General features: G+C 45.7%; 1 protein-coding gene across 1 annotated transcript in view; it reads right to left on the reverse strand.

Moving 5' to 3' along the window:
- Positions 1 to 27989, reverse strand: part of TNFRSF11A (TNF receptor superfamily member 11a) — a 204193-nt gene that overhangs the window by 108476 nt on the left and 67728 nt on the right. Inside the window, exon 2 of the mRNA XM_069219491.1 lies at positions 116 to 185. Coding sequence (XP_069075592.1) covers positions 116 to 185 — 70 coding nt within the window. The remainder of the gene's footprint in view (positions 1 to 115; positions 186 to 27989) is intronic.

Consider the following 27989-nt stretch of genomic DNA (forward strand, 5'->3'; position numbering starts at 1 on the left):
AAAAATTACAAAAATCATTTTTACACAAGCAGACAAATCTACCTATTCTGCATCTATGCAGCATCGAAGTGTGTGTTAAACGAGTAAGCAACATTTTCGTAAAATACTAATTTACCTGGTTCACATTTCATGCAGCATTTTCCAAGGTGCTCGTACTGCTTTCCCGTTTCACAGGTGTACGTGATCTGCAGAGAAAGTCGTGGGAGCAAAGCAAACACAAAAAAAGATAAGATTTCACAACAGGGGCTTTCCTTCAAAATCCAACCCTCTTTAAAATCAGTTCAGCGTGTCGGAAATCCAGTAAGCATTTAGCACTGACGGTGCAGAGAGTTATGTTGGCCGAAAATCAAAGAAACATTTAAAACATTAAGCATTTCTACAAGACCGCTGTGAACTCCCAGTCTGTACAGATCTGACACAGGGACGTTTGAAGTACCGTTCAACAAAAACAGGTTAAGCAATGTGACATGTGAGGTTCTGTTATTACCTTTGCTCTATTCATGCAGGCCTTCTTGAAGAGACCTTCGCCTAACGCGCTAGAGCACAAACAGGGAGGAATATCTCAATGCACAAAGACATCCGACAATTAACTGGGAGAAGGCTAGGCTAGCTGGCCACAACTAGCCTGGTACTACACGACTTAAGTACTGTATGAGGGTAGCACTGACAGACGAAAGTCCTTCTTCGCTTTTTGGAATAACTGTGAGACACGTGTAGCTATATTTTACTTGAAACCCACACGTATTCAGTGTGCACAGCTCATCATTAGTCATGTGTCCCTCCCTTAAGAAGGCTTCCTTCCTTTCGCACCCGCCCCCACCACCACCACTGAACCCTAGCTTCTCCTTACACTCTCCTTGGAAACATGCTCTGTGGTCAGAAGGTAGAACCCCTGCTTACGACAGTACTTAGCCTGGTCTAGCCCTGACAGTCAAGCTCTGTATTCTCAACCTGGCCACTTCTTTCTTCACTCTTTATCAAAGGCAGGGAGTTCTGCCCAAACCTTTGTGCATTTTATTGATTATTGTGGTAATTGCAAGAAGCCGGCTGACAGGTAAACAGTGTCTCAGCCCCACCTAAAATCAAGTGTGTTAGTCAGCTCAAGTTGCATCGACGTAAAACAAAGCCTAGATTTCACCAACTAGAAAGATTAATGTAGGCACGTTCGTAGTCATTTTGAAAAACAAGAGTAAAGAATAAAGGGAAAGGATTACGCGAAATTTGCAATGTTTTGTTCTAGATAATATTAGTAGAAAATTCTTATTTTTATTTCTTCACAGAAAATGGCGGAAAAAAGTGTGACCCATTGTTTGGGGACAAACGACTTGCTTTGTATTAATTCCATCTAAGGGTGGGGGCGGAGTACTGCACGAAAGAAAGGTGCTATTTTTGCACTACTAGCCCCCAGTAAGATGAGTCTTTGACGCACTATGAGCCTCATTTACGAGGCCCCTGGCGCAGGGTGGCACTGTAAGTGCCTTGCTGTGCCACCAGGAAAGGGCAGAAATGCACCGTATCTACAAAAACAGCAAATTTCTGTCCTCTACCCCTGCTCTGGTGCACAAATTGCTGCCTAGCACCAACACTGGCACCCTTGCACCATGGTACAAGGATGCCTGCAATGCGGGGATGATTGTTTTTGTACAGGAAGGGACACCGTCCTGCACAAAAACAATCATAAGAGGTGTTCACCTCCGTCTATGTGTGCTGAATGCAGCACACATAGAAAGAGGTAAAAATGAGGAGAAATAAAGATATTTCTCCCTGTTGTGTCATTCTCGGAATCTGACGCATCCCCAGACTTGTAAATCTGTGAATGCATCTTATTCCTTCGGGCTCCATGGGTGTTGCGTGGGAAAACCCCAAGCAACACCCATGGAACGCCGCTTTCAGGCAGTGTTATGCGCGAAAGGGGTCCATATTTACAAGGCCATGAAAAGCAAAACTAGGTGGCTCTGCGTGGCTTTGTAAATATGGGCTGGCACAGTGTGCCAGCAGAATGTTAAAAAAATGATGTTCCGGTGGCGAAGTTTGTTGGTAGGGCCTCATAAATGAGGGCCTATGTGTCAGTGCATCCCAGGGTGAGTGAAGGTTAATGGTGGTCATGCTGGAGTTTCGTTCACCTTGAAAGTGAGTTACTAAAGTGTTAGACTGGAATTTCGGTTAGTCTGGCACTGTCAGATGTGTCGTACTGTGCTGCTCAATGGATGAGTTCATGGTTTCACGTCCAAGATGTACCAACTGGAGCGTATCTATCAATAGTGCAGCAGGTGCAATGACACCAAGGTATGGGATGTGTGGACACCACTATTTCCTAATTATAGCTGTTTAAGCTACTAGATCTGAGAACTGTACATCCACTTCCACTGACTGCATCCATGGTGCCCTTGCTATGCCAGTGTGTACACCTCTTCAGAGGAGCAACCAGTGCTTAATTTGTAAAAAAAAAAAAAAAAGAATGTGCAAGAGCCTTCGTCAGGAGGCCAATGAAGCTTGCACCCGCCCATTGCCCCTGCAAGCGCAGTAAATAACAGTACTAAACCAACTATCAACCATCAGTGTGGAAATTGGGTTGTTAGTTCACCAGGGTGTGAGCCCTGGTCAAGCAACAGCCACAATCCCTTGCAGGCTGAACCACAAAAAGTCATCAAATTAACTTACACTCAACCCTGGATAGCTAAAAGCAGTCAGGCTTAACTTAGAGGAAACAAGTAAGGTATTTATGCAGCACACAAACAGTAATAAAGGGAAAACTCAACACAATAAAAATCTGAAACCAATTTAGAAAAATAGAGTACACTTTAATAAATTAAATGACTCCAAAACAAAAATAATCTAATCAGTTGAACCAGAGTTAAGAATTTTTAAAGTTTAAGGTTCAAAACAGTGCCTAAAAGATAAAAGCGCCAACCCCGGATATCTGGTCGCACAAGATTGAGTAAGTCAGATGTTAATGTCAATTGTGATGGAGCGAGGTTTGGATACAAGAAGTGGATTGGGCCCATTAAGAGCTTACCTTTGGATGTAAACATTTTTAAAGAGAAAAATGTCTGAGAAGGTAGCAGTTCAGCGGGTTAAGGCTGCAGGAGTGTCGTCGGAGGGAGCATAGTCATCAAATGTTGGAAGACATGATGCAAACCCATGGTGAAGAATTTTACCCTGGGGCTTGTCGGTAAAATGGAAGTCGAAAATCTCCAGCGATATGAAGCAGAACACTGTAGCCAAAGACTGCTCCATGAAGTCGGACACCCCTTTGTCGAAGGACCTCTGAAACGGATTTGCTGCAGAGAAGAACATAGCGGTAGAAGTTGCAAAGTCAATCCAACCGGTGATGCACCTCAAGCAGATAGGTGATCAAGTTGGTCCTGATCTCCTCCTGGTTCTCTGAGAATTTTTTGGTCAAATTTAGCCTAAGTCCTTTTTTTGGAAAATGGCCATGTGGGCACCTTTAGCACCACAACCAAGGGTCCAGGAGTGTATGGAGACCATTTGGGGGTTTAGGATTCACTCGGGTTGGGTTAAGTGTGGGTTTAAGATGGTGGTAGCCTGTTGTATCCCTGTGCCATGAATAGGAGGCCAACAAACAAGCCCTGGGAGTAACGTCTGATAGTCCTGGGTGCAGGTGTAGATGCAGGGCTCAACTGCAGGACTGGCCCTAGGAGTTCTAGGCAGGCTACAGGCAACAGGACAGCCTTTCCAGTTTTACAGAGTGCACAGCAGATCACAGCAGCATGCAGTCCTCTGAGTCCCTCCACAGGTCCAAAGGTAAACTGAAGAGTGGGTCTGAAGGCCCAATTCTTATACCCCAGTGCCCTTCTCCTGGAAGCTGGGAGAAGTTTGTGGAATGGTTCTTTGAAGTTTTTGGAATATCAGGACTTGTGACCCAAGACAGGCTGCAGGCAAAAAGGGCTAAGGGCATGAACATGCCAACTTTCTAAAAGTGCCATTTTCAAAATTGCAATGAATAATCCGACTTTACCATTAAAGAGGGTTTATCATTACAATTCCATAGGAACCAAACATGACATATCTTCTTCCTCTCAATTAGGAATTACAGCCTATTAAATGTAATAAGGAAGCCCCAATGTTATTCAATGGGAGGGTAAGGCCTCCCAGAAGTGAGAAACAAATTTGGGAGTTTTTCACTACCAGGACATGAAAAACTTTAACATACATGTCTTGCCTTTTATTTACACAGCACCCTGCCCTGTGGGCCACCTAGAGTCTACCTTAGGGGTGACATATATGCAATAAACGGGGAATTTAAGGTTTTACAAGGGCATTTAAATGCATATCAACATGGCAGTGTGACACTACATTCAGGCTGTGATGGCAGGTCTGGGACAAGTTTTAGATAGCTACTTAGGTGGATGGCACAATAAGTGCTGCAGGCCCACTGCTAGCATGTAATCTACCAGCTCTGAGTGTATGGTATGCCACTCTAGAAAGGACTCACAGGTAAATTAAACATGCCAATTGGGTATAAGCCAAGTTGACCATGTTTCAGGGAGAGAGCACAAGCACTTTAGCACTGGTTAGCAAAAAGTAAGGGCAACAAAAAACCAATTCAGCAAAAAGTGGAGGGGAAAAATGCAATAATGTTTGAAGATGACTCTGCAGAGAGTGCCAAGACCAACAATCACACTCCTGCAAATGTGATAATTCAAACTATTCTAGGCCGTCAAAGTTATAACAATGACGTGGGTGGCAGGTTTTAATCATTTTAATGTATATTGAATCAATATACAGTTGTGCCCATCTCTAAATGAGACAGACAGTGCCATCATGTGGTGGCAGATTGTCATCAGTACCGGTATTCAAAATTAAGTATTGTTGCTGAACACCGGAAACCACTGACTCGAATTAAGCACTGGGAGTAAGTAATGAGTTCAGAAATCCTGGCAGCGCAAACATAAAAAAAATATCTGGCTGTATAACTAAGCTTTCCTATCAAGGAAAACAGCGTAATAATATTAAGTCCCACACCCAGATATGTTGAAAAAGAAAGGTAATAAACTTGAGTAGAGGGAAAGCACTGAAGACAAGTGAAACAAAATAAGTAAGGCATACATAATTTAATTGGTCACTTTTTTAATTAACAACTTTATTTTACATTTTAGAATATAAAAAACAAACAGGACACATTGATCAGGACATCCAGCATACAGTAATATGAAGCAATGAGACAGAGGTGGTCATTATGAAAATGGTGGTACTGCAAAATAATGAAGCCAATGAAAAGCAAGTAGCTGTCCATCCACACATCGCCATCTTTGTAGTCCCGACGAGGACGGAGGAGGCAGCCAACAGGCCAGCGGAAAGGTCCTACCGGCCCACCAAATAATGAAACACAAGACTGCCAGCCGTTTTGGGGCGGGAACCACCACCAGGCAAAGCGTGGCGGAAACGAGCAATATAAAAGGACGCACTCACTGGAGGCACACAAAACATGCTGATGCAGACATGGAGAGAGAGTTGGAAATAATGCCAGTGCTGCTCCTTGCCATATACCTCCAGGACCGTGACCGGTGACGGAGACGACGACGGTAAGTACCGCAGCCTAGTACAGATGGGAAGAAAGGGCACAGTTACACACCCACCCCACCCCACCCAACCTGCAACGCACCCCCAACCCGTCCCACATCCCAAGCCAAACATACCATAACAAAATGTACTTACCAGACATAAGCCAACAAAGACCTTCACCAAAGTACACATATGTGCACATCACCCTTCCATTGTGAAACGCTGTACAACGTCACCATATTGTGCCAAAAGCACTACTGGGCACTAAAACTTTCTTTACAACGGCACTACGTCATGTCAAAATAAGGATATTGTCCAGTCCATTACAAATAGCCTGAAGGGCCAAAACAGGGCGAACTTGACTCCCACATGTGCAAAGGGTACTCCACTTGAAAGGTACATCAATGGGGTAGCCAGGCATGTCAGGGAACAGGGGCGGGGGTGACGGGGTGGGGACTTACATCTGGAAGAGGGGGGTGCTTGGGCTTAGGTTTGGGAGGTGGAGGGGGTTTAGGCTTGCTCTTGGAAGGAAGGGGAGTAGGCAGAGGGACCTGGGGCAACGCAGAGCTTCTTCCTCCCTGGGGAAGGGGCACGGGAATGGAAAGGGCGGACGGGGGGGGACTTGGACATGCAAGGAGTGGACTAGGCAAGGAGATGGGCATGTTTATGGACAAGACGGGGTGGGCCAGTGGGTTCAAACAGGTCAACACTGGAGAGGAAAAGCTTCTTAGGGGCAGTTGGAGGGGATTTGTAGGCAGGTCTGGGAGTGGAGGTTGAGGGAGTGCTTGTACCAGGTGTAGATGTGCTGGACGTGGATGCAGGTGCCTGTAAAGTATGCTGATATGTGGTGTGATGTCTGCAAATATTTGAGTGTTTTGGGAGGGGGGGTGGACACAGTGGGAGAAGACTGGCTGCCAGTGTACATGAATGTTGTCTGGGTGTCTGCAGGTCTGGTGAGTGTGCTGCAAGTGTCTGTTAATGTAGTTGTGGTGAGTACAGGTGTGGTATCTGGGGTGCATGTCTGGATGACAGATGTTATGGTGACTGCATGAATGGGGGCAGCAGCAGTGACTGAGGGTGCAGTGTGTGTGGGTGTGCATGTTGAGGTGACAGACAGGGTAGCGGGGGAGGTTGACACACTGGGGGAAGTGGATGTTGTTGTGTGCTTTGGTATGTTCGGTGTGTGCCTGCCTGTGGTGGGAAGTGTGGTGCTTGTGTTTGTCTGTGTGCTTCTTGTGTGTTAATCTGTGTGCATGGGTGTCTGTATGTGTGCTTGGGACGGGTGAAGGGAGTGGGGTGCTGGAAAGGGTAGAGGTGGAGGGAGGGGGGATGGAAAGACCAGGGACACTGGCTGCAGTCAAACAAGAGGCCAGAGCCTGAAAAGACATGGCACCGTGAATGCCTTCCAGGTATGCATTGCATTGCTGCATCTGGGATGCTAGCCCCTGGATGGCATTCACAATGGTTGTCAGCCCTACAGAGATCGTCCTCAGGAGGTCAATAGCCTCCTCCGTGAGGGCAGCAGGGCTGACTGGGGCAGAGGATGAGGTGCCTGGGGCGAGGGAGTTGCCCACCCTCGTGGGTGAGCGGGCACGGGCAACTGGGTAGGGAGCAACTGGGAGGGCGGTGATGGCATGGGGGGCGGTGGAAGATGGCATAGAATAGGTGTGCCGAGTAGGGTCCGCACCACCAGGGAGCTCCTATCGAAGGAGGTATCAGAGTCACTAACTCCATTGGTAGTTGCCTCCTCCGTGGTACTCCCCTCGCCCTCCAACTCACTGGTCCCCTTGGCATCCTTCAACTTTGCCTCCTTGGAACTGTGGGTTGCTGCATCCCCACTCGCCGGTGCCGCTGCTCCCTCACCAGATGATTCTGATGTACACAAAGGACACAAGAGCACAGGGGTGGAGAGACAAAACAAGGGAGAACTTTGTCAAAACCTGAATATATGTACATCTCTGGCTCACACACACTCCCATTCAGGTCACACACTTACACGCAGTACATACAACATAAATCATGATTGTGCCCCTGACTAATGGCCATTACCCCAGAATACACCACATAACCCACATGAAACACAGACCTGATACACTGTGTGAAGTACACCCATGAGAGACCATGCCCAGCCAATGCACTTACAAGTCCACGAGGCCACAAAGCATACCAGATGTCAGAAAGAGGACCCCCCATCGGCCTATAGACACTGCCCAAACTAGTCCTCACACCATCCCAGGGACACTTTGAGGGGGCAGGACTGCAGGAACACACCTGTCCAAGTGCCTGGCACTAGAATGCATGCATACCACAGCACCAAATTACATCCATCTAAGCAATATCACAACAGTGTTGGTACTCACCCCCTTTTGGCTGCTGTGCTGCCTTCATGCACCCATCCAAATCCAGATAGGTGGCAACCAGAATGCGGGCCATTAGGGGGGTCAGGGTCCGATGGGCACCCCTTCCTCGTTGGGAGGCCCTCCCCAGCTGGGCCTCTCTGGTCTTCCTGGCCCAGCGCCTAAGGTCCTCCCAACGCTTCCTGAAGTGGATGTTCCGCCGGTTGTAGACCCCCAGGGACTGCACCTCCTTGGCTATGGCTTGCCACAGGCCTTTCTTTTGATTGGTGCTGACCTGTATGGGATCACACAGAGCAAAAAAACAGACATCAGTATGTGTGCACCAAATACAGATGACATGTCGTTCCCTATGGAACGGCCATTGTTGAAAGGCATGTTATCAACTCACATACAGAACATGCCAGACACATCGAACCCACATGCATACAGGCATCCGCCACAATCACACACATCTACGGATAACAGATGCCAACTCACCTGCTCCTCTGGTCGCCCATACAACTTTGCATACAGGGGTAGGACTCCGTCAACCAGCTTCTCCAGCTCCTCCACAGAGAAGGCTGGGGCCCGTTTCCCTGTAACCCGTGCCATCTCAGGGACCAGAGTCAGGACACAGTGGCACACGCAGTGGAGTACTAGCCTGCACGGGAATCAGGAGTCAAGTGTCTGATGAAATGGCGTAGCTATCGCAGCGTGTGCTTCGTCACCACCGGCAGCGATCATGATTGGCCCAGGTTCCCCACTGACAACCATGTAATCCAATGATCGTGTGCACGGCGGTGAACACCACCTTTTCCCATGACGACTAACACCAGCGGAATGAAGTCACTTCCACTCTATCATACCTGGATATCAGGTGACTGCCATTTTGCTACCACCACATCACCATAGCCTGGACAGAGGCCTCATCCAGGGCCTCACAATCTCCGCCCTTAGTCGCTTGCTGACATGAGTCTAGGATCATCACATGAACCCATCTTTGGAATTGTGTCCACACTGGGATGCCATTATGACAGAGTTAACTCAGCACACATATGCCTGACGGTGTACTTCATACTTTGCATTTATGTGGTTTACCTACATGTCGCACTTACAAAGATACTGTGACATCATGGGATGTAAGTGTAAGTTGACACTCAGATTGTGTTCTTTCCTTCCCCATAGGTACAGAACCATGTGGCGAGGGAAGGCCCCATCTGCTTACAAACCCCTGGTTGATCTGGAAACTATGGAGGAACTTCACATCATTGTCACCTACAGACTCAATAGAGCTATTATCCATGACCTCTGTGCATTAATGGATCCTGTACTAAAACCACAAATCGAAATCAGCATGCCATCCTTACAACTGTGCAAGTGCTAACTGTACTCCATTTTTTGGCTACAGGCTCCTTTCAGGTGACAGTGGGCATGGGGTCTCACAGCCAATGTTCAGCCTCATTCTGTCAAAGTTCCTGGATGCATTCATCCAACACTTGCAAACATATGTCCAGTTTCCCCAAAGGGCTGAAGTTCCCGCCATCAAATCTGGATTTTATACCTTTGCTAGCATCCCCATGTGATAGGTGCCATTGATGGAACCAACATAGCTCTCATACCCCCAGGAGTGAATGAACAGGTGTAAAAGAATCAGAAGAACTATCACTCCATGAATATACAATTGGTGTGTACTGCTGACCAGTACATGTCACATGTCAATGCCAGGTTCCCTGGCTCAGTCCATGATTCCTTTGTCCTGAGAAACAGCAGTGTGCCACACATGATGGAACAACTACAAGGGGACAGAGGATGGCTCATAGGTGAGGGTGTATTACACTGGAACTGTACATAACTGACAGCCAGGCTATATGCATGTAAAGTCAGTTTATTAAGGTCCTGTTTCGCCCACTTTTGCAGGTGATTTTGGTTACCCCAACTTGCAATGGCTCCTGACACCTGTGAGGAAATGCAGAGAGGAATTATAATAAGGTCCATGGACGTACTAGGAGGGTGATTGAGCACACTATAGGTCTCCTGAATGCTAGATTTAGTTGCCTCCATTTCTCTGGGGGATCCCTGTGCTATGTCTCTGACAAGGTGTTTAAAATAGTGGTGACATGCTGCATGCTGCACAACTTGGCTGTGAGGAAAGCTATCCCCCTTCTGGAAGAGGAGGGTGCTGTCCAACCAGCCCAGCAACCTCAGAAAGGGGATTAGAGTGATGGTGAGGAAGAAGAGGGGGAAGATCTCAACTCCAGGACCCAGCTTATCCGCCTATACTTCCAGTGACTCTAAGGTACTGTTCAATGATGCTGATGTATTCACTTCATAGTTTCAGTCTGACTCATGTAATTGGCAATGTGGTATCTATAGTCAGTGACACTGTTAACTGACGACTGAAGTGGCACGTGCCAGGAAACCCAATATTATGTACAGCGTGACATACTTCAGACACTACAGTCGTTTGGATCCCCTCCTGCAATAAAGGTATGATTATGAAAATGACTGGCTAATGCATACACAATCACAATTGATATCTCATATTGACGAGGGACTTACAATTTGAGTGAATTGGTGTATTTATGAAATGACAAAATATACATAATTCATGGGACAGTGATAGGGAGGGGACACATGGTGCAAATCCATACTCAGGTACATATGCTCAGCTGTTGGTAGCACTGGGTTTTGGTCAATGTGGCCATTGGAAGATGGTGTGATGTTTGTGGCATGTCAACAAGGGAGCACAGTGGCACACAAGGGAGACAGTTCAGGGCAGAGTCACTTCCAAGCGCTGGGCTTCGTCTTGGCTGGTGTTTCAGTGGCATATCTGGGTCTGAGGGCACATTTGCGTAGCTGGAGCAGAGGTGCAGGGGTAGGGGTGCTGGTGTCCTGTGTGTCATCTGGCAGAGCCACCAGTCCAGTAGCTGCTGCAGATGTAGAGGGGAAGAAAGTGTCCTGGCTAGTGGTTAGGGCTTGCAGGTGGGTGAAGGACTCAGGCTGGCTGTGGTACTGGTGCTGCAACACCCCTACAATTGAGGCCATAGTGGCATTGGGCTGTTTCCACTGCTCCATGGCCTCCTGGTGGTGTGCTACCTGCAGCCTCTGATTCTGCTCCAAGGTGGACAGGATCTGGCCCATCCTGTCCTGGGTATGGTGGTATGCTCTCAGGACCTCAGATATCACCTCCTGGGCTACTGCATTCATCCTTTGTCGAGACTCTTGGGCCACTGATGCCCTCCCACTACTTTCATTGGGCCCTTCATCATCCTGCCTGTTGGTGGTTGGAGACTCTGGCCTCTGTACATGTGGGCCGCCAGTCCATGGCCGGAAGACACTGGTGTGGGGTCATTTGGCCAGAACTGATGATGGTGGCTGGGAGGTAGGGCTGTCAGTGGTATCCTGGGAGGGGCTCCTGGAGGGTGACAGTCCAGGACTGTCTGATGGGCCAGGGTATTCCTCAATTACCAGACATCCCTCTGCACTCTCCTAAGTGGGGCCTCTGTCTTCAAGTGGGGCGCTGGCACTCCTTGGCGTTTCCGTCCAGGTGGCGTGGGTGGTGGTCCCTCTGGAGGGAATGGACATGTGGGTGTCAGGTACTTTTTTGGCAATTGCTGCACCGCTCCGCCCTATTTGATGCTTATATTCCTCTGTTGTGGCATGCAAGATCCTTTCGTGTACATTTCTTTGCATTTTATGTGGGGGGTGGAGGTGCATTGTGGGTGCTGTAGTGCCACTGGGAATCCATGCAGGGGGTGCACAGGGGACTGGATGAAGATCTGTTTGTGGGATAGTGGGCATGCAGGGTAGTTGGATGTGGGTGTTGTGGACTGGGTGGGATGGGGTCCGGGTGGTAGTGAGAGGGGTGGGGTGATACATCCATTATAGGTGGGGTGACTGTTAAGCTATTGTAGTTGACTTACCCGAGTCCAGTCCTCCTGTGAGTCCAGTGAGGCCATACGGGTGCAGGATAGCCAGGGTCTTCTCCTCCCAGTCGGTGTATTCGGGGGGGTGTAGGTGGGGGACCGCCAGCAGTCTTCTGTATGGTGATGTTGTGCCTGGATGCCATTGACCAAACCTTCCAGCGCAAGTTGTTAAATCTCTTCCGGATGTCATCCCTTGTGCGTGGATGGTTTCCCACTGCGTTGACCTTGTTGACTATTGTCTGCCATAGCTCCATCTTCCTGGCCATGGGTGTCTGATGCACCTGTGCCCCGAATAGTTGTGGCTCGACCCTGAGTATTTTGTCCACCTTGGTCCTTAGTTCCCTATCTGTGAAGTGGGGGTGCTTAGGGGGTGCCATGGTGTGTGTTGTGGGTAGTGTGTTGTGGGTGTATTGGTGAGGGTGCTGTTGTGTGGTTGTATGTGTCACTTGTAAAGGCTTTTGGGGGTTGTGTGTGTTTTGGTGATGTATTTGTGTGTGAGACTTGTGTGATGTTGTGTTCAGTGTATGCGTGTTGTGTTGTCAATCTCCGTCGTGCTATTGGTGATGCAGAGGATTATGGGGGATGTGTGTGAGTGTTTTATAATGTTGTGGATGTGTGACAGGTGTGAGGGTTTCAAAGTTGCCAATGTGTGCTTTGGTTGTTGGTGGATCCCATTGCTGGTCGTGGCGGTCCATACCGCCAATGGTCGTTCAGCATTCACTATCTGCCACGCTGATTTGTGCATCATTATTTGGTTGGCAAGGATTTGTCTGCACAACGGTGGCGGGGTGGGGTGTACTGCCTTTCTGCCTTTGTAGGCCCTGGCGGTGGGTGGAGGTGGCAGGATTTTTGGAGGTTTGACTTTTTGGCATCACTATTCGGCGGTGTGCAGTCTACCGCCAATGGCGGTCTTTTATCACCAGTCGCTACGGCAGTCTGCAGTGATTACTGCCAAGTTCATAATGAGGGCCAGAGTATGTAAAAAGACAGGTATCATTACATACAGCATTGTGCATCATATCACAACAGTAAAGGCACAACAACTTGTCAGGACAGAACAGAAATCTCAAGTCCTCTGGCCATCTACCGGCAGATCGAATTGGCAAGCATAGACCCCCCTAAGGAACAGCCTAGTAGGTGTATACAAATTTGGTCATAAAGCATATCACAGTCATTTCTGGAAAAGAGTGAGATATAATCTAGTTATGGGGAGCTCCCAGCCGACACCGGGGAAGAGAGAACCCACATATCTGTAGACCGAAGCACCCCAGACATTGTAAGATGTACATCCCCCAACCTTCTGTGACAACGGATATATGTAAGAAAAGAGTGCCACTCAGACTCAAATGTAGCTTGTTTATCTCTAAGCACCGCTCCATAGCATAGATATATGCTCCACCACAGGTTAATGGTGGGAGCCTGAGGTTGTTTCCACATCTGTGCAATGCAGAGCCGCGCTGACAATGGAAGGTGGGATAGAGAACGGCCTCTAGGTGTTATGATTGGGACAGCTGTCACCACCCCATGGTCACCCAGAAGAACCAACAAGGGGTCCTGTGGCAAGGTGACACCACTGATATAAATGCTCTGAAGAATCAGATCCCAAAAGGAGCGTTTGCAAGGACAAGACCACCAAGTATGCAGGTATGTAACCCGTTCGTCGCACCCCTTCAAGCACTGGTCAGAACAACCAAACATTCTATATAGGCAAACAGGCATCAGATACCATCTTCCTTGTGTTTAAGACAGACTGGTGTAGAAGATGCTCTTTGCCGTTTCGATCACCATGAGTCCTAGAGATTACAATTCCTAATTCCCTCTCCCATTGTGTCACAGAAGCGCGTTCATTAGCCAGTGTGAGAGCATGAATATAATGGTAAAGTAGGGAAATGCCTTTACGTTGAACATTTGAATGGAAAAGGCATTCTAAGTCAGAGGCTTCCCGTTCCATTGCCCTGCGGGCCTTTGGGAGACTTGCCCAATGCAATGCCTGGGCTATGCGATATGAGGCAGATCTAGGGAGGTCATATATTTCTCGCAGGGAGTTATGTGATCATGACACCTTTGTCATAAAAAGCTTGCATCCTAAGGGCTCTGTGTCTAACCCAGGCATATGAGGTAGGGTGTGTAACACCAGATAGAAAATCCCAGTTCAGCGCCAAAAGTGTGAGAGGGAAGGGTTAGGAGGGAAAAGTTCATCTGTTACAGATAGCTTGCCAAAAGTTGAAGAGACATCATTAGAAGGAGTGGGGGCCCCCGAGGATCCCTCACAAGGGGGAACCACAACGGGACCGCTGAGTAAACCTGCACAACTTATACCCAAGGTTTGTCAGGATTGGTGTTCCAATCAAGAGAGGGACAGATCTGTGCAGTCAGCGTATTTGAATATATGTTGGGAAACCCTAGGCCCTCTTGTGTTCTAGTGCAGCACATAGTCGTCATGGCTACACTTGGGGGTTTATTATCCCAGACTAATTAGGACATTCTAGTATAAATGTACTGTAGTGTTGATTTGGGAATCAAAAGCGGCAGAGTCTGATGGATGTACATAAGATGGGGCACAACATTTATCTTAATACAGTTAAATCTGCCAAGCCCAAAAATCTTTATTTGCCCCAGCGGTAAAGGTCTTTGAAGAGGGCAGTCAGAAGCGAAGGAATGTTGCCCTGATAGAGGTGTGCCGTATATGAGGTAAGTGTAATGCCGAAATAAATAATGTATGTGGCCCACTGGAACGCCACCTGGTGCACTGGGAGTTCTAGATCACCATAAGGGTGCCACATGGTTTTGTATGGTTCACTTTGGTGCTTGAAACTTCTGAAAAGGATTCCAATTCCTTCCTCAACACTGGTAAGGGAGTAGAGGGGTGGGTGAGGAAATAGAGAACATCATCAGCGAAGAGAGCTAGTTTATGTTCCTTGCCCCCTACCTTGATACCCTGACTTTCAGGATTATGCTGGATTCTAGCCACCAAGGGTTCCATAGAAAGCGCAAATATAGATTGGAGAAAGGGGGAAACCCTGGCGAGTCCCGCTTGCAAAGGAGATGGCCAGAGAGAGAATGTTGGCAAGTTTGGGCCTATTCAGAGTTTAGCCAGGAGTTTAGAGAGATCCACCCAGTCAACCCTGTTGAACGCTTTCTCAGCATCCAAAGAAAGGAGAAGCATGGGCTGGCAGGTACGCTTCGGACCCTCCATGAGGGCCACCACTAGACGTATGTTATCGTTAGCTTGCGAGTTACAAATAAAGCCCAATTGTTGCAGGGCTATTACGCACTGGAGGCGTCTGAGCAAGATAGATGTAAAAATCTTAACATTACAACTAAGAAGGGCTACGGGGTGATAACAGATACACCTGGTAGGAGTTTTTTTTGTAGTTTGAGAAGAACCGCAATATGTGATTCCATCATGGTATCTTTAACTGAGCCAGTGGTTAAAAAATTATTTAAAACAAGTGCCAGCAGGTCTGACAAAATGTAGTCAAATGCTTTAGAGAACAAAGCCGGAAACCCATCCGGGTCAGGTGCCTTATGTGCCGGCAGAGCAGAGATAGCAAATCTAAGCTCATCTGGACTGATATCAGTCTCAAGTTGGAGTAAATCCTCACTAAAATCCAGGGGATTATAACTATCCAGATAAGTGTCCTGATGACTTTCTGACAGGGATTGAGACTTATTTCAGAGCTGAATAGAAAGGGGAGAAGATTTTAATTATGTCCGGTGCAGTGTAAAAGGAATGATCGTCCTCATCCCGAATCTCGTGAAAATGATTACGTGTGGAATGGAGTTGTATTTTGCGCGGTAGCAATCTGACCACCTTGTCTCCATTTTCATAATAGGTCTGACCAACATAGAGCAATTTCTTGGCCGCCTCCTTTATTAAGAAGTGTTCTAATTCCCCTCTAGGGTCACAGAGTTCTCACAGTTGGCGGACTGTACCTTGTTGTTTATGGGGTGTTTCTGCCACAGCTAGGTTAGCCCCCAATTCCTGTCTATGCTGCTTAGCCGCCCGTAGCACAGTTTTTGCTGCATCCCATAGGGTTGCAGGCGATATGTGGCCAGTGTCATTGTCAATAATATAGTGTTCAAGGGCGTCCTTTATACTATCACGGAGAGAAGGGTCACGAAAAGCCACTTTGTTTAGTATCCGGGGCATGGGAAATGAGGCAAAGCAGACTCCGGCTCTATATCAAGCCAAACAGGTGCATGGTCTAATAACACTTTTACCCCGATTACAGAGTCTAACAGCTGGGGAACAACTGTGTTAGAGACCAGAAAATAATCAATTTGAGAATACGTTTTATGAACATTGGAATAAAACATATAATCTTGTTCACAGGGGAGTAAATGCCTCCGAGCGACAATCAGGGAGAGGTTGGATAAGCTTAGAATCAGGGCTGCTGGTGAGTTTATGTCAACCTGACGTGTGCCGGAGCAATCCAGACTGGGATCAAGTGTAGCATTTAGGTCCCCACCCAAAAAGATCACGCCTCAACTTGGAAAAAGTGCATCATAGAATGGAGTACTGTCAAAGGTCGGGCCATAGACAGACAGCCGCGTGATTGTAGAGGGTCCAATGGTGCCCCGAACACCCACTAGACATCCCTCTGTGTTTCTATGAGTAGCACTGAGGTGAAATGATAAGTCTATATGCAATAATAGGTCCACCCCCATGTTTTGGAAGCAAGGGAAGTGTGATACTGGGTGGGATACCAGTAGGAACGTAGACGGTTGGTATCCTCCTTCAGGAGGTGGGTCTCCTGCAAGAACGTGACAATCTGTTGGCAACATACCCTAATGGTTAGTGCCCTGCGTTTTACAGGAGAATTGAGACCCTGTATGTTTAGGGTTACTAGGTTAAGTGTCATAAAAACAGTGTAAGAAAAAAGATGCCTGTCTCAAAGGTATTGCTCAAAGATCCTATTGTATTCTCATCGAACTGCTGTGTGTTTGTGGCAAAGTGTCATACAACTGATAAAAACAGATAACTATTACAATAATTAGAAACTAGTCATAGGTGTCAAGCAAACCAAATGTGACTGCCAAGACCCAGCCCCCTGCAAAGGGGGACCGTGTGAGACAACACACCAATAGAACAAGACACAGCATTAGTAAACAAAAAATCCTCCAAGCTAGAAGGAGAAAAGCAGGAATCAGAAGGCAAGCTCCTATGAAAGAAAACTCACCCCACACCCCTCCTATTGCAAATATATGTCAAGGCCACTGGAAGAGGAGGTGCAGCCACTGGAGTATTCTGGAATAGCAGTCTGTCTGCCACCATCAGCCACAGCCTGGCGTAGCCTCGTAGGAAGTCATCAAGCTACGATGGGGCTTCATCATCTGAAGTAGCCTGTTTATGGATCTGGGCATCAGTCTTCTGTTGTTGTTTACAAGCTTTCTTCCTCGCAGATCTGTGATTTGAGATTCTCTATCCCCTGCCACAGTCCACCAAGGAGTAAGTCGTCACCTCCGGAGACATCTCCCAGTCTCGAGAGAGTGATAAGCCAAGTGCTGCACTGGCCTCTTTCGGTGTGCGTGTCACCACCCTCCTGCCCTGAAAGGTAAAATGGAGATGCAAGGGAAAACCCAAGCAGTACGGGATTTCTAGATCCAGCAGGTGAAGAGTGGCTGCCCAGAACTCCCTGCAACATGCCAACGTGTGAGCCGACACATCCGGGAAGATGGAAAAACTGTCGCCTCTGATGTCTATGGGTTCCTGCCGTCTAGCCGCTTGCTTTATCCTCTCCTTGATGTGGAAGTAGTGTACCTTGGTGAGGACTTCAGGCGAGAGGTTCTTCTGCTGTTGCAGGGTTGAAAAACACCCTGTGAGTTTGATCCAGAAGTCCGGTTGCTCACAGTCCAGACCCAACAGGTGGAGGAAGAGGGCTTGGATATGAGTCTCAAGTTCTGCTGGAGGGGCGGCTGCACTGACTCCCCTAACACATATATTATTCCGCCTTGAGCACTTCTCTATGCCATCCAGCTTATCTTGGAGGAGATCATAGTTATTTACAAGTTTCTCTATACGCGATGTCCAGTCTACATTTACCAAGGCCTGATTGGAAGAAGACGCCTCTATGGTTGTTAAGCGGGAATCCAGTTGGCAGACCGATTCATGATGAGGAAGGAGTGCACATAAAGTCTGGGCGGAGCGTATTGATGTCCTTATAAAACTCAGTCAGCAAAAGGTGTCTGTCCCTGTTAATAGCGGGCGTTTGAACATCTGTTGGCAGTTCGACTGATGAGATTAAAGGATGAGCCTCTCCCCCCTGCATTCGGTCTGCAGAATCAGATTTTCAGAGCATGACTTTTATTGAAGAGTGCCAGGGAGCTTTTGCATGATTAGTTGCCATCGCTGATGAGGGAGACCTGTGGGCTTAAACCATGGCGTATCAAAGAATCACTGTCCGCAACAAGGGACCAGAGGATCCGGCAATGACTACTTACAGGTATTGGAGACCCCCACAGTCAGTAACCAGACAAACAGGCAACCAGGAGTTCAAAAGGATCGCAGTTCATACAACAAACCAAAAGTACGCAGTGGTCAATATTCTCTCTAGAGGTATGCAGTGATGTACGGGGGGAAGGCGTAGCTCATAGAAGCCGGTCGAGGCGTAGGCATTATTTCCAGGGTCAGCGGCCATCATAGGTGTCAGAGTCAAAGGAGCAGAAGCATGTTGGATAAGAGTCTGTCCATAACTGGAGAACCTCCGAGCGAGGTATCCTCTAGAATCCCCCTCGAAGGGTTATCTGCGCAAGCGTGCAGGACGATACAGGTCCACGCTCCAGGCTTGCGTAACTGGACCAAAAATAAACCCAATTATCGGGTAATGATTATGAGCCACGCAGCGGGGCACACTATGCCGTTATGCCAAGAAAAAATAATGTACCTCTACAGGGAGTGCAGAATTATTAGGCAAATGAGTATTTTGACCACATCATCCTCTTTATGCATGTTGTCTTACTCCAAGCTGTATAGGCTCGAAAGCCTACTACCAATTAAGCATATTAGGTGATGTGCATCTCTGTAATGAGAAGGGGTGTGGTCTAATGACATCAACAACCTATATCAGGTGTGCATAATTATTAGGCAACTTCCTTTCCTTTGGCAAAATGGGTCAAAAGAAGGACTTGACAGGCTCAGAAAAGTAAAAAATACTGAGATATCTTGCAGAGGGATGCAGCACTCTTAAAATTGCAAAGCTTCTGAAGCGTGATCATCGAACAATCAAGCGTTTCATTCAAAATAGTCAACAGGGTCGCAAGAAGCGTGTGGAAAAACCAAGGCGCAAAATAACTGCCCATGAACTGAGAAAAGTCAAGCGTGCAGCTGCCACGATGCCACTTGCCACCAGTTTGGCCATATTTCAGAGCTGCAACATCACTGGAGTGCCCAAAAGCACAAGGTGTGCAATACTCAGAGACATGGCCAAGGTAAGAAAGGCTGAAAGACGACCACCACTGAACAAGACACACAAGCTGAAACGTCAAGACTGGGCCAAGAAATATCTCAAGACTGATTTTTCTAAGGTTTTATGGACTGATGAAATGAGAGTGAGTCTTGATGGGCCAGATGGATGGGCCCGTGGCTGGATTGGTAAAGGGCAGAGAGCTCCAGTCCGACTCAGACGCCAGCAAGGTGGAGGTGGAGTACTGGTTTGGGCTGGTATCATCAAAGATGAGCTTGTGGGGCCTTTTCGGGTTGAGGATGGAGTCAAGCTCAACTCCCAGTCCTACTGCCAGTTCCTGGAAGACACCTTCTTTAAGCAGTGGTACAGGAAGAAGTCTGCATCCTTCAAGAAAAACATGATTTTCATGCAGGACAATGCTCCATCACACGCGTCCAAGTACTCCACAGCGTGGCTGGCAAGAAAGGGTATAAAAGAAGGAAATCTAATGACATGGCCTCCTTGTTCACCTGATCTGAACCCCATTGAGAACCTGTGGTCCATCATCAAATGTGAGATTTACAAGGAGGGAAAACAGTACACCTCTCTGAACAGTGTCTGGGAGGCTGTGGTTGCTGCTGCACGCAATGTTGATGGTGAACAGATCAAAACACTGACAGAATCCATGGATGGCAGGCTTTTGAGTGTCCTTGCAAAGACAGGTGGCTATATTGGTCACTGATTTGTTTTTGTTTTGTTTTTGAATGTCAGAAATGTATATTTGTGAATGTTGAGATGTTATATTGGTTTCACTGGTGATAATAAATAATTGAAATGGGTATATATTTTTTTTTGTTAAGTTGCCTAATAATTATGCACAGTAATAGTCACCTGCACACACAGATATCCCCCTAACATAGCTAAAACTAAAAACAAACTAAAAACTACTTCCAAATATATTCAGCTTTGATATTAATGAGTTTTTTGGGTTCATTGAGAACATGGTTGTTGTTCAATACTAAAATTAATCCTCAAAAATACAACTTGCCTAATAATTCTGCACTCCCTGTATGTGTCCATTGCACGGTGCTGCCAAGCCGCCGGTACTTGTTAAAATGTGGTTGGTCCAGTTCTTCTTGGGGTACCCATGTTCTTCTCATGTACCACCTCAGCTGCAACAAGCCTCCAAGGGGTCCCAACAGGAGACCAACGCTAAATGCGAAGTATAGGGCGTGCCGCGACTTCTCTACACGGCCCGCCCTGTTCCCACTCAATACCCGCAGCCCACCGTGTTGTGCGACCCTCTGACTTTCTCTGAACCTTGCTGCAGATGTGGCCCATGGCCCCTCAAGATGGCCACCGCGCCTTCAGCCCTAGTGCGCTCCCAGATCGGGGCCGGTACAGCCTTGCGACAGGACGACCAGCCAGCCGCTCAGCTCTCTGCCGCCTCTGCAGGGTTTTATTTCTGACCGTGGGATATTCGGGGCGGATGAGGGACCCCCTCCGGTGATTTTATGAAGGGGAATCTAGCAGGAACCCAGGGGACACAGGTTTTTTCATGTCTCCACCCCGGCCACGCTCCATTAATGCCTACTTTTATAGAAATACTGGTTGCATAGAAACCAAACTAAGGGTCAGATTTACTATTCTTTGCCCCGAAGTTCGTATGTTACAAATGGCAGTGCCCATGTTGTTTACTAAGTAAATGTGTTTTTATGTTAAAAAAGTTCACTTGAGAGCACTACAAAATGCATTTGTGACACATAGCACCAAACCTTTTTATGTTAGCAAAGATGGCTTAATGAGGACAGAAGAGTGCAAACTCTCTCTTAGGACTTCACCCAAAGCCAGATCTAGTACTGTAGGGCGACCAGACTAAAATCCTAGCAACAAATTAAAGCAGGTGCAAGCAATGGGTAAAAGAAAAGTTATGTGACTTTCCTTTGTATAATACGCCTAATTTCCGCACAATTTAATTTATTATGCAATTTACCAATGGGCCAATGTTTTCATATAGAAACTTGTAATGGAGTACACATTTCTCTTCAGACAACACTCACCTGTGCTTGCTTCTGCAATGTGCTTTGCGTAAAACATTATTTTTTGTAAGAGGCATCATCACCTTGCACCTTTTTGAAAATACAGTGCTTAGCAATTTTCTAACCGTTGAACCACTCTATGCTGCAGATTTTCACGGAGCACTGCACAATTCTTTGTAAAATTCGAAGGCAACATTTTTTTGTAACGGCAGAAATAGTGAACTTGACAAGCACCAAGATCAGAAGCTCCAAGCACGGACCCAATTGCCCGTCTCCAACAAATTACCATCTGATTTGTGCAACAGATTGGGTATGTGGAGGTTTCTGGTCAGACCCTAGCCAGTACATACTTGTGTCCGGCTTCAGCTAGTGCCAAGAAACCGATAGGCGAACGTTTTGGAAAAGCTTCAAATAAACCGAATCATCAACATGTGCAATTAAATTTAGAGGCAGATGTCTTCCACATTCATTCCTACTCCTCCTTAAAGTCTCTAATACACAGATGATATGCCCCACCTGCTAGGGGTACCCACAAGAAGGCAGATTCCCCAAACCACCAAAAGACTTGTTCCACTGGCAAATGTGGTAATACTAGAGGTAGACATTCCTGGTTTTAAATATCATCTCCCCACTGACATTATGTACGCTTTGTCCATTTAAAGTTTAATTAAAAGTACCTGATCAGCAACAGCTCACTTATATCCTTTATTATTACTAAATCTATGCAGAAGAAAGAAAGGGTGTCAAGGTTTTTGGTGCATCGCACTTACACCATTCGGATTTTTAAGACATTCAAATACTATGATAGGGTGCCTCCACTTTAGTTAATGCATCATTCATTTGGGTATATAACTTCATGCTAACCACATGCTTGCCCTGGATTAAAGAAGTGATAAAGCCACACGCGGAAGAAATAAAACTTTAGCTACAATGCAACCACAAACAGAGATGGCTGTGGCATGAAACAAATGGGTTGTGTGCATGGATCATTTAGAAAATTGGTTTGAGCAGAATGTGATCGATGTGTGCCTTTTCCGACCCGCATTATCCGAAACATTATTGACTGAAGTGTCTCTGTGGTTACAGGTGGTGGGCACCTACCTTCATTTTTGGGGACCAGGACCAATTTTTCCTCATTCGAGTTTGTCCCCCCAAAAAAGGGATACAAAAGCACCATCAAGATAAAGAGACAGGAAGTGCTGGGTGCTGGATGAAGGACGCATGAGGTGAAATCAAGGCAAGGCAGCATTATTATTGGGCAACCCCCGACATTCAACATTGGTGATTGAGAACATTTCTGGAAAAAAAAAAATGAGTACATGAACTTTTTTTTAAACAATTATACTCTGTTCTACACTCTTCCAGATACAACTGTATTGTCCCCTACTAATGGTGCTTCGACCAGGGTCTCATTGTGGTCTTACACATAGAAACTCAGTAGATACAGCCCTGACCCTTGTAGGCCCTCAGATAGAGATGGTGTAGGAAATGACAAAGGTACAATTAAGTGATTCTGTACTTCCCTACATCTGCATGCCTGAGAAGGACCACGGTCATGTTGAGGAAAAATAAATAAAAAAACAGCCTTTAACCAAAAACTCTCTTCTCTCCGAGCCCTCTCTCGTGTGTTTGCCACTGCAGCTTGTCTTTCAGTGCCCTGCGAACAGCTAACAGGTATGGGGTGCTCTGTAAAAGTTCATCAAACTTAACTCAAGCGCTGCGAACTGAGATGATACTCCTATGTCACGCAAGATCAAGTATTTCCTTAAGAGATGAGCAATTAAGCCATACATTCCCACGGATGACTATAAATAAAATAATGAGTCCGCCATGCGTCCTGCTTCAAATCCTAGTATTTCTGCACTTGTCGGTTTGTCAGTCACAATTTTGACAATTCTGAATCTTAGGTGTGCACTCAGCTACCCCTCAGGCAGAGAATGTTATTTCCCCTGAACATTTGTTGTGTTTTGCTCCTCAAGGTAGTGCTATGGTCTGAAATCTTGACTGACTTAGAAGTCTAACTTCTGAACACAATTCCACATTGATATTTCAAAAGGCATACCTCATATGTGCTGTTTTAAAGATTAAGGTGTTTATAACTTATTTCTTCTCCCATCTATGGGCTTCTAACTGCAATCAAAGAATTGCAACTGACACAATTTAAACATGCACATGATCGTCTGCTATTATACAGGTCTAAGTCACAAAGATTTCACTGTGATTTATTCACGCACTCCAGGCTTACTGAAATCCTAGAGTAAGCCAGGAGTACTACAAGAGAAAGTCACTTCTACTCATAGAAAAATCTTTGTGAATTGGCCATGATTGTATTAAGTTGTAATGTAAACTTTTCTGAACATTTAACATTTCCTGAATGCCTTTTTTAACATTACCAATACTCTAACATATTCTTAGTGCTTTTTCAGGGTAAGGGCCTGATTTAGATCTTTGTGGTAACAGTACTGCCATCAACATTTTGACTGAAAACCCTTCTGCCACTGTGACCGTCTGCCCACCATATTTAGATTTTGGCAGTCCCATAGACAAAAGCCAACATCCGAACCGCCGTCTATGCCATGAAACACCGCCAGAAAGAGAAAAGTGGATGCCGGTGGGACCGCAGCCACCCTTCCTGCCATGCAGATTTGGATGTGCCTTACCGCCAAGAAAAAAGTGGCAGTCCGACCTCCATTTCTGATTGGTGGACTTTGGGGGGGAGGGGTGAAAACTCACATTTTGTCCCTATTCCACCCCTGTTTTTGACTGGACACGACTGGACAACAGCTGCTGCCACTGCTGCCACTGACCCACGGAGAAAACGCAACCACACCATCGCCGTACTCGAAGGTAGGGATATCGCACTGCCAGGGTACATTGGGTGGGCACTGCACGGGAGGTCAGGACCACTGCAGGCATGTACAAGTCACACAAATTTTTAAAAGTTTCTGTGACATGCAGATGTGGGGTACACAATGGTGTCACACATGGCTGGGAACACACTGGCACAACAAGCATTTCACACCTATACACAACTGTCATTGCTGTGTCATCATTCATTGCAAAATGAATGCTGGCACCACAAAGATGGTGCGCTCACACTGGACAACAGGGTCCATGTGTGTGCATTGCAAAGAGGACCTGTATGGGTAGGTTGTGCTATCTGTTGTGTAAGTGAGTCAGTACATGTATGTGTATGTGTGTGTGGATTGGCTGATTGAGGTGGGGGGAGCTGGTGTGTGTGATGTGATTGTGTCTGTATGTTTGTCACTTGCATGTGAGACCAATGTTGTTGTGTATGGTGTGTTGCCATTTGACACATTTAGGCGAATGTTGTTGTTGTGTGGCAGACGTTGTTGTGATGTGTGTGTGTTTGTGTAGCTGAGTATGTAGTTGTGTTAGTTGTGGTCGTGTTATGTGTGGGTGCAGTGTCAATATGGTGTGTATGTTGTGTCATGGACACATGTCACTTTGTTTTCAGCATATACAGGTTGTATTGTTTTGGAATTGTAATGGATGATGGTGTGTATGTGGTGTGTTGTGTGTTGTGTAGTGCAGGGGAACACATATGGCTAAGGTACAGTGTGCGTGTGTATGTGTCTCTTTCCTCTATTCCATAGCACCTCCCATTGTACAAGGTCCATTGGGTCCCTCCGCCGTCTCCCTCTGTCTGCAACCTGTCACCAGTCCTCCAACTGCAGAGCTGTAACATCTAAATAAAGTAGGTGGAATACCATTGATTTGATGGGCTTCTCGGGTCTGCCTTTGATGTGGCTTGACGGTAACACCGCCAAGATCTAAAACAGGCTCTAAATCTGCATTCACTCTCTAAATATTTTCCAAATGCAGCCGAGGTTGCCTTTAATATTTTTATTAAGAAGGATCCCTTAGACCATAAATTATGCTATGTGTTTCCTCAATAACTCTTGCATAAAGTCTTTTGTTCTTAAATTAAGTTCCTCGAGATCTGTTGTTGCTCTCCTTATCACAGCAAATCTATAAGAGAAAAGTGCAGCTGGCTAATTTAATTGGCAACATGGAAAACGCCTTTTTAGTCGAGGTTTTGGCATCTCGCCTGTCAAACAGACCTTTTGCTAACAGTGTACATAGAGTGGCCACAGGCTTTTTTCACAGGAGACAAAGTTACAATGGGTGATATACATTCTGTAAAGTGCAAGTTGAGATCACTTACAGCCTAGTCTGGTTAAGAAGGGGTTCTCCCACCATCTCTGTTTGATTGCTATCTCTTGAATTCTCAAAAATGCTCAACTACAGTTACAGCCGAGCTAGGATGTGAGACCAGTCCAGTTGGCTGTGTGTTGGTAATTATGGGCATTTGGAATACGCTCATTGGTAGGATTGTGTGTGCCAGAAATTAATAAATGTAGAAGTCACAAATGGCACGTACTAAGGAGGTATGATATGGTATCCACTCCAACCATCAACACTCCCTGTGCACCATGCATTGTGATGTCCGTTCTTATCAAAAGGCACGGCTGAGTCTATCAGCTACCGGCACTTTTATATCCATTAACTCTTTAAGGCGGCCATTTTGGAAAAAAACAGTAGGTCAGATTTTTCTTCTACCACGAGAACCTGAAGCAGGCTGAGTGCCTGAGCAACAAACACCATCCCATCATCATTCAATCTCGAACCCACATGATCTCGGCTCAGGCACCCCAACTAATCTTACAGCAATAGCTGCTCTTACACTTGCTCTTTGAACCACTGGATAAGCATATTAGTATGTGTTAATAGCAGAGTCCTCCTGTGGACTCCATTAGTAAAACATGAATGGATCAAGCTTTTGAGGGAGGGAAGGGGCACATGCTTGACATGGAAATATAAAAGTGCAAGTACTAACAAAATACTGCACCTCCGCTAAGAAGTGTTGGTCTCTCCCATTCAAATGAAAGAAGTGCAGGTATTCAGTGGCTATGTTTTCTTTACATAAATGAAGTTGTTTGAGTTTTCTTTTTTAAGGAAATGGAAGATATGTAACTGATTAGTCACAGATTTTAACAAAAGGGAAGAGCGCAGATTGATCTTAAAGAGGAACTTGTTTGTGGAATAGTCAGCCCAGGGTCTTGAAAATGTTTATTTTAGTTTACACGGTTGTGCAATCTGATAGTGTCAGAAGAAATGCGTCACATGCGGCATGTGCTTAAATTACTCTGCGTGTATTCGCCAGTTCTTCAGCAAAATATTACAAACAGACATGAAAAGAGCTGGAAGGGCATTATTAATTAACGAATATTTGGGTGCAGAATTAAATGTGTAGAAATAACATGTGGGCCTGAACACGAGAAAAAAATACATTTATTTTTCAGTACTGGGCTTCCTTGGCAGTTGAAAAAGCACAAGGCAATACCATCTGTAGACTTTAGTTGAGGCATGCCCCATTGAGCACATATTTTATTTAGTTGTTATTACTGACCTATGTTAGCAATGTATTATGAATAATTGTTCATTTTGTTTGACACACTAACCAATAGTTCTGTGTAGAAAAATGTATTCTTTTAACCTTCACATGTTCAATAATGAATGAAATGTTTAATTTGAAACCACAAAATCTATTTCTTTATGAATAAATCAGATAGAAAAGGGCGTATGGGAAAGGAAATGTGATGTGCAATTATGCATTACATTAACCATGTACTTTTTCTCTTCGATTTTTTACAACTGTGTGAACCGCATCCAATAGATAGTTTAGTTGCAATTTTAGAACATGATAAAGAAAATGTTTCATAGCTGCTTTGTTTAGATAGATTAATCAACGGAAGCTGGCCTGTTCACATGAAGACAGTTAAAAATGATTGGCTGAACCAACGGTGGAGACGAAGAAAGAAGTTACAAGTTATGTTGTTCGCTTATGATAAAATACATGCTCCAATAGTAGGAGACGCTTCTTATGACGCTTCTGAAACTCTGACACTCAGATTTGTTTTTGCTCTTTTGAGGGACTTTAGAATAGATACTGTGAGATACTTCTCACACTCACTTTGAGATCCTGCAAACTAGACACATTTTCATTTTGAGTCTCTTAGACATATTTTACTTAGAAACTTTACTGAGTTTCATAATGCTTTCACATCTCAGATTTATGAACTTTTTATGGATTCAAAATAATTGATTATTTATTTTACAAACCATTATTTAGATTAGATTAGGAAATTGAACATGCTTTATGCATTGCTGTCTTTATTATTGATTCTTCTGATCTTTGATTATTAAAAATTGTTTTCTGTCAAAAAAGATGAGATACTAAAAACTGATAATAAATATTCTAAACTCTCACCTAACTCTCATCATTGACTCAGATAAAGAAATGTCATTGATACATTTTGAATATTTGATGTTTTGGATTTGCAGCTCTTCCCTTCTTACTTATGAACAATGTTCATTGCCCAGGGTCCAGTAATAAGTGGAGATTTAAGAGGCAATGCAAACGTCTCCAGATTAACACAATTGGTAGCAGAGGAAAGGTTAGGTAATGAGAAAAGGAGCTGCAAGAATTAAAAAGTGCCCAAGGTAGATACATGCCCAGTTTCCCAAAAACCTGAGTTTAGAGATTGACAGAATGCTGTTCCTGAAGTGGTTGCAGGCAGCAGTGGCAGATTGGTGGATTTCAGTTTCGGGTGTATCAATAGGGTTATGCATCAATATTGTGATGATTATTGTGGTTTGTGAATTGTATTGAGAATTGCCTACTTGTTGATGTTTTGAATTACACTGCTAGCCAGTAAGTGATTTTGTCGAAGAAGGTAAAAAGGCTATCAG

This window comes from Pleurodeles waltl, chromosome 2_2 (genome assembly GCF_031143425.1).
Source record: "Pleurodeles waltl isolate 20211129_DDA chromosome 2_2, aPleWal1.hap1.20221129, whole genome shotgun sequence".
Lineage (NCBI taxonomy): Eukaryota > Metazoa > Chordata > Amphibia > Caudata > Salamandridae > Pleurodeles > Pleurodeles waltl.